This window comes from Thermochaetoides thermophila (genome assembly GCF_000221225.1).
Source record: "Thermochaetoides thermophila DSM 1495 unplaced genomic scaffold scf7180000011806, whole genome shotgun sequence".
NCBI classification, from domain to species: domain Eukaryota; kingdom Fungi; phylum Ascomycota; class Sordariomycetes; order Sordariales; family Chaetomiaceae; genus Thermochaetoides; species Thermochaetoides thermophila.
In genome coordinates this window covers 62,715-79,724 of record NW_006383023.1, presented here as the reverse complement: position 1 = coordinate 79,724, position 17,010 = coordinate 62,715, and the positions used below count along the sequence as shown (strand labels likewise).

Here is a 17,010-nt window from a genome sequence, read left to right as displayed (position 1 = left end):
GACCGGGCAGCTTCCTTTATAGAATCCTCATCATGCCTCGGTCATATGGCTCATTCTCTTCGGTTATCCGGCTCTAGACATCTTCCGGGAATAACCACGTATTTGTGCCGCTCACAATCATCCTGTCTCCGGTGTCCCTTGTGTTGGCAGTCGGGGATATCCTTTTCCTTGGACTGCCATGTCCATGTAAAAGCACCAAACAAAATCCCCCATTACAGTCCTTGTTAGCCACAAGTGACCACGGTGTGGTCACCATTGACCTACTTCGGTCAGCCCGGGCTCCACTGAGGTCAGGTGCACACTTGACCTTATATAAGAGCCATTCTCATTCACATTCACGCGTGTGTAGTTTAGAAGGTAGAGCATTGTTACTCTGCGGCACCCATTGTGCTTGACAGATTCCCTCAGGGCCATGTGTTCTGCAGGGCAACGGCCAAGTAAATACTCCCATCCACATCCACCATTTTCCTTTACATCCAACAGTCCTTGTTAGGGAGAGAGAAAACCAAGTCCCTCATCGTGTCCGGCTAGCTTCCTTTATAGAATCCTCTCGGTCATTTGGTTCATTCATCTCGATCTTCCGGCTCCAGTTATCTCCTGAGGTTAACCACAGATTTGCGCCACTCATAATCATTTTATCTCCGGTGTTCCTTGTGTTGAAAATTAGAGGTACCCCTTGTCCTTGGACTGTCGTGTCCGTGTGACTCTTCCTGATGTTAGGTGGCTGGGCGAGACTTTTTTCCTATTCTTTCCCACAGTGTGGCATTTTGGAGTAGCCCAGACCTTGACGAGGATGTACTCGCATCCTGCAATGTTTCGAAGTTTTCTAATCAAGATATTTACAGGCCACATCAAAAGGATCGAGAATACTAGCTGTAGCTGAACAAACCGCCAGAACCCAACCTTCCAAGGGACGATGTAGATAACTTAGCTGGACTCTGACCATAGACGCTACACTAAAGATTGTTTCTGATAAAACAAGCTTTGCATCTCGATCGACGCGTACCCTGTCACACGGACACGGCAGTTCAAGGAAAGGGAGGTCTCCGACTGCCAACACAAGGGACACCAGAGACAGGATGATTGTGAGCGGCACAAATACGTGGTTATTCCCGGAAGATGTCTAGAGCCGGATAACCGAAGAGAATGAGCCATATGACCGAGGCATGATGAGGATTCTATAAAGGAAGCTGCCCGGTCATGGTAGACTTCCCTTGGTTCCTCCTCTCCCTGACACAAGGACACTGAGGACTAAGAAAGGTTATTACACGTAGTAATTGACTTCGCTGTGCACCCCACATCGTCAGTGGCCATAATCTAACCCATTTGACCTATTGTCGATCCCTGCCTGCACCAAACCAAGTCACCCGTTACAAAAACGGCCTACCTCAGGCAAGGAGGCAGTGATCTCCCGAGCTCAGCAGGCGTCGTGATGTTCAGAGAGACCATAACATTTCCAAAGCCATTTGGGAACAGCTGCAGCGGAAAAAAGAGGCTCAAGAAAAGCGCGAGAAAGAATATCAATAGCTGAAGCAGCATGCAACAATAACAAGGGATGCGGCAAGGGAGAGGATTTTGAAGAAAGTGCTCGAGGGAGATGGGAGCGAAAGAAAATGCTATGAAGAAGCTAGCAAAAATGGGGCTGTGCCCCGCGGGTTATGAATGGATTCATCAGGTAGGAGGTTGGAGGTGTGCAGGTGGCAGTCATTGGGTCAACGAGGAATGGCTGGGTATGTAAACTTGTCTAGGTGAGATTTCCTTTGGCACATGGGGTGTTTTGGATGGCCTGATTGGCCTCTAGAATGGAAAACATACACAGCAATAGCTGAGGGGCTTTACCTAATGCCAACAAGGCTGAAGGAATCTGAAAAAAAAAACTGTCTAATAAATCCATCTCACGGCTATATTCTGCAATTAACAATGCCCATGCCTTACCTGACTCAATAAGATCAGCTTTGTGAAAACTTACGTGAACATAAGATTAACATCCCTCGAGAAGACATCTAAAGAGTTGTAGGACCCAAGCAAGGTGTTTTAGAGATGAGACGAACAAAAGAGAAATATCTCATCGATTCAACGTGTTAAGCCACTGTTGAAGGGAATAGCTGTCAGTGTTCATAAAATGAGCTGACCTTGAAGAGGCAGTCATCACGAGCAAGGTCGTAGGCTGAGCTCATTTATTAGGTGATAACTGCGCATGAAGATTTTGGCTGAACCTTTTTAGCAACCTGAATAGATATGTAAATATGGTCCAAAGCTTAAACCCTCCTCTTCCACATCCGAAGCCATCTCCATCTCCACTTTGTATATCCATCATCCCCGTCATTTTTCTTGTCCTGACAATCTCCCAAAACACGAACCCCTGCATCTTCATCACCATAATCCTCGACCTCTTCTGTGGCTCCATGTTGTTGTTTTCCCCTCAAAGTAGGCGGCGTTGCGCTTCCCTTGGCACGACTTTGACTGTGACCTGGCCTATCATGTTGTGAAAAATGTCTTGAAAGCGGCGGATGGAAAGCTTGTTGTGCATGCGGGGTACTAGCTGGGGGGACTGGGATATCTGCAGTCGGTAGGCTTGGTCTCGCTGAGGCTGAACACCGGAACAGGCTCGTAATGCGGTGTGGGCGACGGGGGTGGGGGGGATAGCGCTGAAGACGATTGTCACTCTGAGGTTTGGGGACTTGCTGTGGCTCAGGAGAAGCAATGGAATCAGTATTGGCATCTTGGCGACAGCTTTCGTCTAGCCAGAAGTCGATAGATGATCTAGGTGCTGAGCTGTGCGATACTGGGGTGTCTGTAGGGTTAGGAGCATGGGGGACCTGCTGCCGAGTCCTGGTGTCGGTGCTACTGGGTCCTAGGAAGGGACGCGGCGAATACGTTACAATTTCGCCTGAGATATCATCAGGTCTCACCAATCCCCTGGAAGGTGGCAATCCAGCAGGAATATCAGTGTCGATGCATCCCAGATGCGATCCTTGCTCGTCTAATGAGGCCTGCTCTCCCGAATCTTGTATTCCTTTTCCACAACACGGACACTGAAGCACCACAATCCAACGTATGGCCTCATTGAAATGCCTTCGCCACTTTTCTCTCTCCTCTCTGGCAAAGTATAAATCCAATTTTAGGGAGAATATCTGCTTATGTAATGAATCAAGCGTTCGGGAAGTCTCCTGAACACCACTGACAGTCCTTGGAGGCTGTGTGTAGAGCTGTTCACAGAGTTCGGCCTTCTGGCGGGCTGATAATCCACCAGTGGATGCCGAGGACGTGTTTTGTAATGAAATGCAAGATAATGTGGCAAGGCCTGCTTGGCTTCGAGGCTCTAAGTTCTGGATTGAGGAGCTGGCTTGTGGATCCTTCCACTGTTTTGAATGTTGAGAAGTTTTTCTAACTTCTTCGACGTGCTGCTGAAGAAATGGTGATGGGCTGAAGTCACTGTCATGAAAATGCCCGGAGCAGTGACAGGCACCGCTGTTAAGATGGTGGCTCATGTTGACGAAGGTCTTGGGTTTGGAGATGATCTGGAGTGCGTGGTCTCGTGGATGTAGACTATTAAAAGTTTGAAAGGAGACTCCGATCCCACTTACATTATTGTTTGTCCCATTCTGTCCTGCAAACGGAGGGAATATTGACAGTGTTTCTGTTCTCAACATTTCCATATGCGTAAGAGTACATTAAATCAGCTAAGGCGGCACCATTCCGTAGCCCCACATTCCATATAAGGAAAGCCCATTACAACCGTGCACAGGAGTCCTGCACGTCGGGCCTGGCTGAAAGACGGGGCCGTCTGATTCTGGGCCAGAGTGTTAACGTGCCTGACTGCATCTTGCCGAATGAGCCTTGACCGCAAGATGAGAATGAAGACATGGATGGTTAACCTGCTGATAGTCTGGATGAGCTGAAGAACGAGTGGGCCGAAGGGGTTGAACTTTGCTACTCCTCTTCGCCACCACCACACTCCTTAGCTTGCAGTGGGAAAGTCCGAAGGTCAAGACTGCAAAGTTTCTCCTTTGATGACACTGTTACCATCTAGAGGCCCAGAAAGGCTAACTGAGTGTTGAAGAACGCAATATGCCGGTGTTGAAGATGAGACCAGGCACAAATCAACTTTGACCCTTCGGCAAACAAAGAAGTATGTAGTCCAGAGGATGAGATTTGAGTGAGCACCTATCATCTTCAACTGTCATTAGATATGGTTCCTCTATTGGCTGACAAGGGAAATCAGTTTCGGAGATATGGTGATACTTAACCTGGCACGCTGTCCTGCGTTGGTTGTCTCAGGTACGGTACTGGTCGTAACATTTCAGGAGGTGTTCTGCGCGATTGGCCTCGTTCTTTGTGCATCTCCAAAAGGTTGACCTTACATGTGTTTTATCTGGTAACGGTGTAAGACAGCGAACTCAGCACTAGTGCAACTTACCAGATTAGGTTGGGCGTAATGTTGGATTGCCGGTTGGTAATTTTCGACTCCCAAGTGGGGCACTTGTGGCTAGCGTCTCTCCTTGTCCCTTGGCACAGGCACAATCGATCTGTGGCGCAAAACAGCTTTAATTAGGTGCAGGTCGCGACGCGTCGACGCGCCTTGCGCTGACTGCAGATTGCATTGTTCACAACCTGCTAACATCGCTCCATTCAGTTGTGTATCCATCCCCAACTGTCTGGTCTGCAAAGCAAACAATTACCAGAACGGTTCTTTCTGGTTCCTATTAGAGTTTGAATCACGATAATCGGCATCCAAAATCTGCGACATGTCAGACTACGAGGACGAGATGGACATCGATATCTCATCCAAGAGCATCATCTTTTCTGCGAACAACACGGCCAAGGGGAAGCGAAGTGTTGGAAATTTGCCAGTTGAGGCAGAAGACAGTCTACCATGGTTAGTGGATATGTTCTCTGTTGGTATGATGCCGTGACTAATTACTCCATTACAGGGTTGAGAAATACCGCCCAGCAACGCTCTCGGATGTGTCGGGTCACCAAGACATTCTGGCGACCATCAACAAGTTTATCGAATCAAACCGACTTCCCCATCTCCTTTTCTACGGCCCTCCTGGTACAGGAAAGACCTCTACTATTCTTGCCCTCGCTCGTCGAATCTATGGCGCGGAAAACATGCGCCAAATGGTGCTGGAGCTCAACGCTTCGGATGATCGTGGTATCGAAGTGGTGCGGGAACAGATCAAGACTTTTGCCTCAACAAAACAGATCTTTACAATGGGATCGTCAGCAGGCCGGGCGGGTATTGCGGCGTTCAAGCTCATCATCCTCGACGAAGCGGACGCCATGACCAACACAGCCCAGATGGCGCTGCGCCGAATCATGGAGAAGTACACCGCTAACACGCGGTTCTGCATCATTGCCAACTACTCCCACAAGCTCAGCCCCGCGCTGCTTTCACGGTGTACCCGTTTCCGCTTCAGTCCCTTAAAGGAACAAGATATCCGCAGCTTGGTGGATAAGGTGATTGAGGAGGAGAACGTTAAGATTACGCCCGATGCTGTGGAATCGCTGGTGAAGTTGAGCAGAGGTGACATGCGTAGGGCGCTGAACGTGCTTCAGGCCTGCCATGCATCAAGTAAGTTTTGTTGTTATTATTCACATTCATCGCAGCCCCCAACCTAACGCGATGCAGGCACACCCCTCCAACTACGCGATGGCCCCAAGATCCCCGGAGACCAGATCGTGCGCGATACCATCACAACAGAAACTATCTACAACTGCGTCGCTGCTCCTCCGCCAGATGCGATCAAGAAGATCCTCAATACGCTGTTGAGCACGAGCGACGTTACCGCGTGTCTGACAATAATCAACATGCTCAAAATCTCACAGGGCTTGGCCCTAGCCGATATCATAACCTCCCTGTCAGAAGAACTGGTGAAGCTGGAGGTTAAGCCCCAGGTGATGATCACTTGGCTGGATGCGTTAGCAGAGATTGAGTACAGAGTCGCGAGCGGCGCTAACGAGGCGATACAGACCGCCGCTGTGGTGGGAGCAGTTCGGAACGGCGTCGAGTTAATGGGCTGACTGCAATCACAGCATCAATGAATGGGCGTGTCCTCCTTGCAGATATATTCGCCAGCGCTAGCTATAGATCTTGTCCAAATTGACGCCCAACAGGCATGGTGGTGATACCCATTAATCCTTTTTCGCCCCCAGCACACAAAAGCCTTGTTTACCTGCTCCCTTGCGCTCCCATTTGCTACTCTCCACAAGAGCGGGCGTCCTGGCAGGTGACAGGTAAGCAAATGGTCGAGTCTGTCACCGACGTAGTATTCAAGCAGCGATATAGCAGAACGCACCACCCCAATCGACTGTTTGCAAAACTCCCAAAAGCGAACACCGCTCAGCATTAACCTAAAGTGCCGATAACAGTTGCCGATAGGTGCGGCTCCGCAAGTGTATGCATGTTCCAGCTGGCCAATTGGCTGGCTCAGTGCAATGTAACCCTTGGCTGTTACCACAAACTCCAGCTCAGGAAGGTTGTTCGAGCTTTGCCACTGATGTTGCTGTAGGATTTCGGCCTGGGGGCTCAATGTTCTCCGGAGCGTCAAGATGGAGAAACAGTCATTGGAATCTCCAGTTTTTGACAGGGTTCCCAGTGCAACAGAAACAGAGTTCACTTGAGAGATCTTGTCTACTGGGAGATCCAAATCTCGATGGAGAAGGTCACAAATCCGTAGGTAATATCCACAATTGCATCTTTTGGCCACAATCCAATGTACCCCAGAAGCCTCTCCGCAGCTAAGAGCGGAACTGCTCCGATTCCGTCCCCGCTTTTGATCTTTTATCCAGCCAACATGGTTTGTGACGCGGTGGCGGCCAGCCGCCCTCCCCAACTTCTTTGTATCCAACACCATCATGCATGCTTTTTTTCTCCGCATTCCCATTCCCTGTCTTGTCCATGCTTTCCGTCATCATCTCTGGCTTGGCCTTCTAAGGTACTTGGCCTCATGTCTCCCCCGCATTTCCAGTGTTCCCAACGCTTCAACGCTCCGTGACGGCGTCTTGGCACGTGTCAACCGCAACGTCTTACAGATCTGGCCCGCTTCTGCTTCTTTTGTCTCGTTATCTTGCCCATTGATTTGAAGCAGGAACGGGCACAAAACTATGACCCGAAAGCGGAAAACGATGCCGAAGTCAAAGACATCAGGCATTGGACAAGGTTAATGCAGCTACACCTCGTCTAGTTGTGTCATGTGTCCACGCGAAATCTAGTATAGCTCCCTGGCTAGATCTTGACTGTCGGTTGTTTGTTCCTCGCCATGCATTGTTTGCAGTCTGGTCCTCTATCACAATGCTCAGGCTGGATGTGACCAGCCCTTGCCGTCCCGGTTATTATTCTCAACCAGCCAACGAGGGTGTGGAGAGTGCAATGGCTTGGGGGGTGGACACGCCTAACACCATTGCGAATGTTGCACCGACCCAAACAACCGACGGAGAGAGAGGACCGAAGTCTGGGTCTGGGCAAGCCATTGCCACGACGCACGCACGCGGTGAGGGACTCGGCGCGGTAACGGTTACATTCGAGAGACAGACGGTTAGGGATGGGTATGTTAAACAGGCTGTTATAAGACCTGCGTCTGGACGCCGCGGGACAGGCCTGTAATGCTTTCCCTTCCGGCAGACTGAGTTCAGTCTCGTTTCTGCTGCCACGAGCCTCTCAGGCCCAGAACAGGAGTTAAAAGGACTCAAGCAAACCTGAGTTGAGACATCATTGACCACCATGCCCACAACAGAGAAGGAAATCGGTACGGCCTCCTCCTCCCCCCCTAATTCATGAACGCAGCTTACACACAATCCCAACCATCAGCAGCTCCCCCGGTGCGGCAAGAAAAGGCCCCTGCTGGCTCCATCAAAGATGCCTCCTCAAGCGACGGCGGCGTCACCAGCGGTCCTGACTCCGAACTCGAATGGACCGAAGCCGAAGAGACTGCCATCCGCCACAAGATTGACTGGCACCTCGTCCCTTGGGTCACACTCCTCTACATGCTCTGCTTCCTGGACCGCATCAACATCGGCAACGCGCGCATCCAGGGTCTGGCCAAGGACCTCGACCTCGACCGTAACATGCGGTTTAACTGGGCACTGTCCGTTTTTTACATCGTCTATTTACTCGTCGAGGTGCCAAGCAACGTCATCTTGAAGCGTGTGGGCGGTAGATGGTATCTTCCCTTCCTGGTGTGCGGATTCGGGCTTGTCTCGCTGTGCACTGCGTTCGTGAAGGACTTTGCAGGCTTGATGACGGCACGCGCGTTCCTGGGTGTGTTTGAGGGCGGCGCCATGCCGGGTATGGCATTTTTCCTGAGCTGCTTTTACAAACGCAACGAGCTGCTCTTCCGCATGGGTATATACGTCTCTGCTGCGTCCATTGCAGGAGCGTTTGGTGGATTGTTGGCCACTGCGCTTTCACGTATTCCCGCTTGGGGAGCGGCAGCTGCGAAGATCCATACGTGGAGGAATATCTTCTTCTTTGAGGGGCTCGTCACCATCATCGTCGGGCTAATTGCCCCGATCTGGATGCCTGCTAGCCCGCACTCGGCGTGGTTCCTGACTGAACGTGAGAGAAAGATTGCAGCCGAACGTTTGGTACGTGAGCACAAGGCTGATCCGGCAGAAAAGGTTACCTGGACAGACCTGAGGCGGGCGATTTTCTGCATTCACAACTACACGTGTGCGTTTGGCTTCTTCCTTATCAACATCACTGTCCAGGGGTTGTCGGTCTTCATGCCGACGATTTTGAACGATCTTGGCTGGTCTAGTACCAAAGCACAGCTGATGTCTGTCCCTCCGTACGTGGCTGCGTGCTTGGTCGCCATTGCGGTTGCGTATGCCAGTGACAAGACACATCAGCGTGGTATTTGGCTAGCCTCGTTCTCGTGCCTCGCAATTATTGGGTTTGCCATTCTTCGCTGGGAGACAAAGCCGAATATTCGGTACATGGCTGTTTATTTTGTCACGGTTGGGGCTTTCCCAGGCGGACCAGGCTTCCTCAGCTGGGCTATGAACAGTAAGTCATCTTCTCCCTCTGCTGCGCATAAACGCTTACACTTTTCAGACTCTGCAGGCCCCGCCGTCCGAGCCGTCACATCCGGTTACGTCGTCACTCTGGGCACGATTGGTGGCATTGTGGCAACGTAAGAACTCCTTTTTCCTTTCCTTGAGATGAACCCCCGCTAACCTCCTTCACAAACAACAGCTGGACCTACACTCGTTCCGATGCCCCCAAGTACTTCACCGGCCACACCATCAACCTGGCTGGGCAGATTGCCACCGTGTGCCTGGCCATCTTTGGCATCTTGTACTGCGCCTACGAGAACAGGGCTCGTGCCGCCGGGAAGCGCGATCACCGGTTGGAGGGACTCACGGAGGAGGAAGCACAGAAGTTAGGGAGCAGGCATCCTAGGTATCGGTATTGGACTTGAGAGTGACACCGTCATGGATACTCTGACATATTAAGCACTTATTAGCTGAACGACATGGGAAACTGAATCTGTACATTTTGAAACGGGAATCTTCATTTGGGTTTTGGGATCGGTTAATGTTTGATCCGTGGTGTAATGACAAGGGCAAGAATTGCTAACTTAATCGTAGTTCAGGTAACTTCTCATATACTCACGAAGAAATCTCTTCAGGGTCACATCTCCATAGCAGTCTTAATAACGTCCCTTGGATGTTCCTCGCGTAGACAAGAAACTTTAGGTCTCTATTGAGTTCCTATCATTAGTGCGTCATCCATCTTACTTAGCTGTATCCAGGGTTGCCTGTAGCGTCTATTGACCATTACGGTGGCTTGCCATTTTTAAAAAGGGAGAGAGAAGGGGGTGCAGCGGCTTCTCCCTCAGCGCCATCAGAGGTGTGCTCAGCATCCAGTTCCGCTTTCTGCATTGAACTTGTGAACCTCGCCAGCTTTATAGAGGGCTCTGCTCCCCCTGCTTTTGTGTGAGTCTTCCGCGTCCAACCTCTTCGTGACAGGTCGAAGCATGTGCGGTGGGAATACGATCGAGCCACGCTCTGATATTGGGTATGGCGACTAAGTCGTGTCCCTTCGGTGAAATTAATGGTGGCCGTCCATTTAACCTTCAGTGCCACCACAGATAAGTTTTCCCCCAAAGGCTTGCATGACTCGAAGTCGATAAGGATCGATTCTCTATTCTCCTCAAGTCACAATATTGGCAGGGTTGAGGTTGTCATGTGCGAGACAACGAAATGGAAATGGGGGATAACCGCCTGGATATCAGCTATGACAGCTGTTCGGTCAAGATCTTAAAGCGAAGCCCGTACATCTTCATTTTTTTTTCAGAGAGTTCAGAACAGGATGGTCTTACCACGAGCAAGCCAGTTACCCGTCCGCGACGGACGCGGCATTTGTGGTATCTAATAATATTTCGGCATGGGTGTTTGGAAAGGATCTCCATGATACGAATCTTGTCCGCAAATGCTTCTGGTATCAAGGTTTGTCATTCTTATATCCGGGGTCTTGTGACAGGTCAGGACGCTTGATGAAACATGGCAAACTGATTGAGATCATCCTCATCAACCGTTAACGCGGGGCTTACTTTTGGGAGTACTATATCGTCTGGTACCTATGTCAGACCCACTTGAAACTCGAGAGTGCAATCTTGTCTTTGCGAACTTCCCTGCATCCTTGCTGTGACCACTCCTGATCATCTAGAACGAACCAGCTCGTCAGAAGAACTTCGTGTTCGCCATCTTCTTCCTTAATCTCATAGATATCGGTGACATAATGCAGTTGTGAAATTTTGGAACCATTTTGATGACCATGCAGCAGGGAAGAGGGGTGAGGCTCAGACGGGCGACTCCTGTCAACTCAGAAGGCTTGGTGAATGACGATAAATTTGAAAGCACTTCAAACTACGAAATCGTGAGCTCCAATTGCATGACAGCACCATTCTCTAGTCACGGGTACAGAACAGAGACGCTATTGGGAAGAGCCTAAACTTGGGCACCCAGTTGGATGTAAATGGGGGTTACGGAGGACAAGCATGAGAGAGAGAGGGTATCGTGACTGTTAGCTGCAAGTGACCACAGTGTGGTCACCGTTGCCTTACCTCGATCAGCCCAGGCTCCACTGAGGTCAGGTGCACACTTGACCTTATATAAGAGCCATACTCATCCACCTTCATGCGTGTGCAGTTTAGAAGGTAGAGCGTTGTTATTCTGCGGCATCCATTGTGCTTGACAGATTCCCTCAGGTCCGTGTGTTCTGCAGGGCAACGGCCAAGTAAATACTCCCATCCACATTCACCATTTTCTTTTACATCCAACAGTGACGGTTGGTTTAGCAGAGGGGATACTGCTTTTTGTCTGGTTCTCATCAACCAGCCAGCCGTAAGTTCGAAACCACAACAGTTTCACAAGGTCCACAATGACTCGCGTATACGTCCAGCAGTCTACTTTCGCAAAGTTTGGGTGAGCAAAATTGCTACCTGCAGGTACCCCAGGTAATGTGTGCGCTGGTTGTATCCCGTCGCTGAGTGTGAAAGGGGAGGAGCCTTGAAGCAAAGCGGATCTTAAATACATAGACTAAATTAGTGGGTAATCATGCCATAATGAGATATTGAACCAACCATCGAACAGCCCTGCGTCCGTATAAACAAGCGATGCGGTACAAACCACAGAGACGGATTGACCGCGGCAAGGCTCCAAACCTCTTCACCCTGCCTGAGCAGGATGTCCCAATTCCAAATTATCACACCTTCGGATATTCAGAAAATATGTCAGTGGCAAATCATTATTTTTTGCAGCTTTGATACAGTATGGTTCAAACCACAGGCCATGAAGTTATCTGTCCAAAGAACCGATCCATAATCGGCAGTATTTTCACTCTCCATAAACTCTTGTCTGCTAGCAACATGAGAGTCTGTCCAAGAAGTCCTCGATCGTGCTTGATGCCGCCGTATCAACGCGTCATGTATGTCTCACTTTCTGCTTACTGTAAACTTGTCCTTAGATACCAAGGCAATCTTGGCGTTAGCTGGTCATAGATTGTCAGTAAGGGTCTTACCATGACTCAGGGTGTAGAACTGGCTAGCATACCCGTCTGCCAACTATCCGATATGGTCAGACCCGAGTGGTAAGTCCATCAAACATGCTCTACAGCCGTCATCATCGCCCTCTGATGACAAATAGAACACTGCGGTAACAGTTTCTTACACCCACGATTATGCAACCTCTTTCGTGAAAGCTTTGGATAACGATTACTTGACCATAGCTTGTGGGTATTGCAGGGCTATATGGAGAGGACTGCTTTTAACTGATTCTAATAACCTCGGAAGAACCTGGAGACAAGAAGACCGAATACGACTGTAGAGGGAACATTTGAATTCCATCGGCTCTGACCGAGATTGTCATCCTCTTGTTCAGCAGCAGATAAAATAACCCCTGACTAGCCAGAGAGTGAAACTGTTTGTCAGCTGCCTTAAGACCAAGTCAGAAAGCCATAATCATGACGCTTCTCGCACATTGCCAGCCGTTAACACCTCTGTCGATGAGAGGCTTGGGTGGATATGGGGGTAGTGATTGATAATCTATGTAAGCACGGAAGTTAAGGATGCGCATTCACAACTTGATATCGCCACCAGGGTTAGGCAAACATTGAACCATGCCAGCGTGTTATATATGTTGGACAGAACTCAAGATCTGTCAAGAAGCATACAGCACATACTGTTCATCATCCCCCCAGAAAAGAGGGAAGCTGGATGTATATAAGTAATGGATCGACGCTGCTCAGTCGCCACCATTGCCGCTTATCGCAGCTATGGGCGACAAAGCCTGCGAGTCAGCAGTTACCAAAGCCGCACATTTGATCGGAGGTGCTGAATAGCCAGGATTACCGACTAGAAACAAAGTGGCTTGAACATCATTTGCATCGAAGTAGTGCTTACACCGCAAGTAGCATCTAAAGCGGGATGACGAGATGCCCAAGTTGTAATCACAGTTGCTGAATACCAAGGTGAGCAGAAGGGCAAGAGTTAATCTGCGAGAAGGCAGAAGGAAGCACCCCTCATAAGATGCAGTCAGAATTTCCTCCTAAAATGGCAAGGTGAATCACCATCGGACACATAGTGTGCGTTAGTTGCTTTTGAGACACATTGGGCTTGCAGAGACTGTTTTCTGGTAAGGCACTGACAAGAAAGCCGCCTCAATGCACGCAGAAGAAGGGGGAAGTTAGTGGAGGATCGCGTGGGATGGGCGGTCCGTCTTGGTAAAGGTTTGTGCCAATCAGAAAAGTGGGTCTTGGGCCCACCAACCACTTCTTAATTAGGAAAAAGCGATTGCGGGGTCGCATCCAACGGTTCTCGAGCGCCTGGTGTGGGTGAAGTCACCCAGCAGGCAGTGGTCTTAACATCTGCCATCGAACAGATCGAACAGCTCACACCAATATCAGAACAGGTGTTTCCAGAAGAAAGATTAAGCATGTATTGATTGACAAACAGGGTTGCATATGCTGCTGCATGTCAGGTCGACACGATTCTGAGATGTGATGACTTGCTGGTGCCGTCGCTTGTTTTTGTGCATGGTGCGAGACGCAATGTAGCCAGGGCCCCGGGGCGCTCATCAAGCCCTCCAATTCGCCAACCGGAAGCCTCTGTGAGCGCAGAAGCGTCCCAACCATCCACAGAAGGGGCACCAAGAGACGCACACTGCACGCACAGGACACGCACTGGACCAACGAGGGCTAGCGACAACCTAGAACACCTCCCGCTAATGCAAGATGCCTCGATATCGTAGTCTAGCATCATCGCGCATCGTCCATCGTGGCTCATTGTCTGCCCAGATTGCGATTGTGTTCCAATCAGCGCGAAGAAGGGTTGTGTTGATATGGCGCTTGGGATTCCTTCATAGGGTTCCTGGGGCCAAGCTTCAGTGGACTGTCGGGTGTCTCGAACCCCATCTGATCCATTTGATGGACCCGGCGATGGCGCGAAGGGAGCATTCCGCCACTGGCCCCGCTCTCTGCCTCCCGCTGTCAACCACAGTTTCCCTATGGTTCTGAGGAGCAACGAGGTTGGTTTGGGTCTTCGCAAGGGAAGGAGTCCGAGAGGAAGGTTCACAAGCGCCCACATTACCCAACACTACTGCTCCAGGAATTCTCCTTGGCCCCGACGACACCACGCCCATTGACATGCCTTCCTCGAACGATCCACACTTATGATCGCATGCCCCGGGCAGCACGGCACCACAGCAACCAGCCCAGAAGCGATCTGCTCCCAAAGCCCTGACGCCGGCGACTTCTCGTCAGTTTAAGACATTTGACACGCTTTGTGGAGGCCCCCACGGCTTGTCCACCAGCACCACCCAGCAAAGAGCCAGCAAAACGGCGGAGTGCACCGGCACGTCCACACTATACAGACGCCGACGCAGGAGAAAAGCCACCCAGACAAACAGCACAGGTCCGCGGACGTGTAAGTCTGGTCCAGAATGTCGTTGCCCGACTCATCTCCACTAGGCAGTCTACATTCTCCATGACCTGAGCGAAGTCCGGACAGGCCTGCATTATTCGCACAAAATGGGGGTTATGAGCATGGTCTGTGATCGCAGTTGGGCCGGGGCTGGACGAAGGGTCACAAAAGCACATGCCACTTGTTCCCCTATCCCACATCTAGCCATGCACAGCCGACATTCCGGCATCCCGGCCATGATCCAGGGACAGCAAGCTGACTTTTACTTACTAGTCCTGTCTTTGCTTTCCATCACAACAGCCACAGTCCTCGCTCGAGTTTGACGACAATCGCGCTGCTGGCCCCAGATCGGGGAATCCAACGGTCCTGCCCCCTAAGTAATCTGGCTCTTTGTGAAGCCCCTCCTTTGACCCCTCACGCTCGTACCCCAAGTCCCCCGAACCACCCTCCTCTCCAAAGCCGATCTTCCAAGGCGCCAGACCGACCCCATGTGCCGCAAAGTCGTATTCTCGGGCAAATGCCCACGTTGCTTCGACCGCTTTATCTGGCATGAGTTGACGCAAGAGCTGAGCTGCCTCGAGGCAAAGAACAACGGCGTGTTCGGCATGTGCAGTGAGGGGACAGCGATCGATGAGAAGCCGCACGACCAAGAGTGCGAAGCTTGCCTGGCCGAGCTGGAGGCTGACGAAGGCTACGACGGCGGTATGGATGAGATTACTGAGGGCGCCGTCTGGCTGGATAATAACAAGGTGGCCGCTGACCAAGACGAAGGAAGCGGCAAGCATAAGAACAAGAAGCAACGAACGTCATGAGGATACCCTTTTCCGATTGTGCGAACGGGAGGTTTCGCGGTCCACAAACCGTCGATGATGATTCCGAGGACAGAGCCTTGTTTTGGTCTTCGTAGCCGAACGGTATTCATCCCGCGATATGACCCCTGAAGCTGATCACAGGGCAAGCCTCAAAGTGTTGTGTATTGGTAAAGATTTCGGCATACCAAGTAACGACGACGAAGTCCCAGTTTCCCCTCCAATCTCACGGGAATCGAATGGTGACATTCCACAATATATCTGCTACGCGCGCCGAGACATGGAGTAACGAGACCACGACCAAGACAGAACGCGACGTTGTGACATGAAGGGCAGGGTGCTTTGCGGAAAGCGGATTGGGCATTTGGCGGTAAACATGACCAGGCGTGCTCGACTATACAGCTCATACCCAAGATTTTGAAGTACATGGCGTAGGGATACAGGCGGGAGTTCTGGAACTGATGCTGGTGTACAGGCGGGGATACGGGGAGGTATTTTTTGGCACAGGTATCTTTATCATCATCACACACTATTTCACATAACCGTACCGTTTGTCTCTAGTACCCCATGATCGCACTCAAACCAATACCGGTCAGCATTCCCCCTCCCAAGTCTCTTTCACAACCCTCCAGTACCTCGTCGCGTCCCTTCTCAGATGCGCAACATGCTCGCTTCCATCAAACTTTTCTCTCCGCACCACAAATCCCTTCCTCTCTGCCTCAACCGCATGGGCCTCCACATCCTGCCAGTGCACCAATTTGTCCCCCTCACTATACACATATGTCCTCCGGACCTCACTCCACGAAGACAACAACCTTTCATCATTCAACCCCTTCCTCACCGCCGCCAACGGCCCGGTCTTCCCCCGTCCCAGAATCTCGTGTCGCAGCCAGTAGTGCAGGCAGATGGCGTGCATCAGTGGAGCCAGGAGCCAGTAGACGATGCCCGACAGGCCGGTCGTGAAGGCGCGGAAGGCGGCCCAGTACCGGAAGGCTCCGGGCGTAGAGTCGAGGACGAGGGTGTATCGGGGCAGGTCACAGCGCGGGTCGAGTGAGGGTGTCGAGGTGGTTGTGGATGCGAGCAGCAGCCGGAGGACATGAAGGGAGTTCGTCCCGCCGTTGGACCAGGCGTGGATGAGGAGTTGCGGAGGATTTGCTTTCAATATCGCTGCTGAGTTCGAAGAGGAGGCCTTGCCTGGAGCAGCCAGCTCAGGGAAGACCGAGTGTAGCACAGGCAGAGCGGGGGCAAGCTCGCGTGGCGCGCCGCGCGGCCGGGTAAAGTGGCGTGGTTCCGAGCGAACGAGGAGGATTGGTGTGGTTGGGAAGAAGGCTCGGTACTGCAACAGGTATTTTGCGATGTGTGGATCACGAGCGCCCATCCATGTTGCCAGAAGGATCAGCTTAGGTACTGGTTTCGATGAGGAGGTTGGGAGTTCTTCGATGGTGCCTGTAGTAGATGGTTCTGGACGGTAGACGTAAACACATGGAGACAGCCTTGTCATAAAGGCCAGTAGGCTTGCGCCCGAATCTGTTGCTCTGTTCGTTGATGTCATTGACAAATACTGGGCTCGATGTGATCTTTGTCACTTGGTACAGGTCAGAATGTCTCAGACGAGATGAACGGCGTCGGGAAGTTCCTGGAATATATACTATTCCTCGGACCCCTGTCCTGGTTCACTACATCTTTTCCAAGTGTCGCTTCGCGCCGTAACAGTGCGTTGGCGCTAAAGATCCGAGCGGTTTTCAGGATTAGTGTCATTCCCCACCTGGGAGGAT

General features: G+C 51.1%; 4 protein-coding genes across 4 annotated transcripts; 3 read left to right on the top strand and 1 right to left on the bottom strand.

Moving 5' to 3' along the window:
• Positions 1–4,748: 4,748 nt before the first annotated feature.
• CTHT_0000720 (DNA replication factor C-like protein) lies at positions 4,749–6,027 on the top strand (the record flags this gene model as incomplete). Its single annotated transcript, XM_006690563.1, has 3 exons — positions 4,749–4,879; positions 4,935–5,578; positions 5,636–6,027. The coding sequence occupies 3 exons, from the start codon at positions 4,749–4,751 to the stop codon at positions 6,025–6,027; spliced, it is 1,167 nt and encodes a 388-aa protein (XP_006690626.1).
• A 1,699-nt stretch (positions 6,028–7,726) lies between these two features.
• On the top strand, positions 7,727–9,425 carry CTHT_0000710 (uncharacterized protein; the record flags this gene model as incomplete). The annotated part of the gene is made up of 4 exons (XM_006690562.1): positions 7,727–7,751; positions 7,814–9,010; positions 9,068–9,137; positions 9,200–9,425. 4 exons carry the CDS (start codon positions 7,727–7,729, stop codon positions 9,423–9,425), a joined length of 1,518 nt encoding a protein of 505 aa, XP_006690625.1.
• A 5,489-nt stretch (positions 9,426–14,914) lies between these two features.
• On the top strand, positions 14,915–15,238 carry CTHT_0000700 (uncharacterized protein; the record flags this gene model as incomplete). Its single annotated transcript, XM_006690561.1, has 1 exon — positions 14,915–15,238. One exon carries the CDS (start codon positions 14,915–14,917, stop codon positions 15,236–15,238), a length of 324 nt encoding a protein of 107 aa, XP_006690624.1.
• A 589-nt stretch (positions 15,239–15,827) lies between these two features.
• On the bottom strand, positions 15,828–16,736 carry CTHT_0000690 (uncharacterized protein; the record flags this gene model as incomplete). Its single annotated transcript, XM_006690560.1, has 1 exon — positions 15,828–16,736. One exon carries the CDS (start codon positions 16,734–16,736, stop codon positions 15,828–15,830), a length of 909 nt encoding a protein of 302 aa, XP_006690623.1.
• Positions 16,737–17,010: the final 274 nt, after the last annotated feature.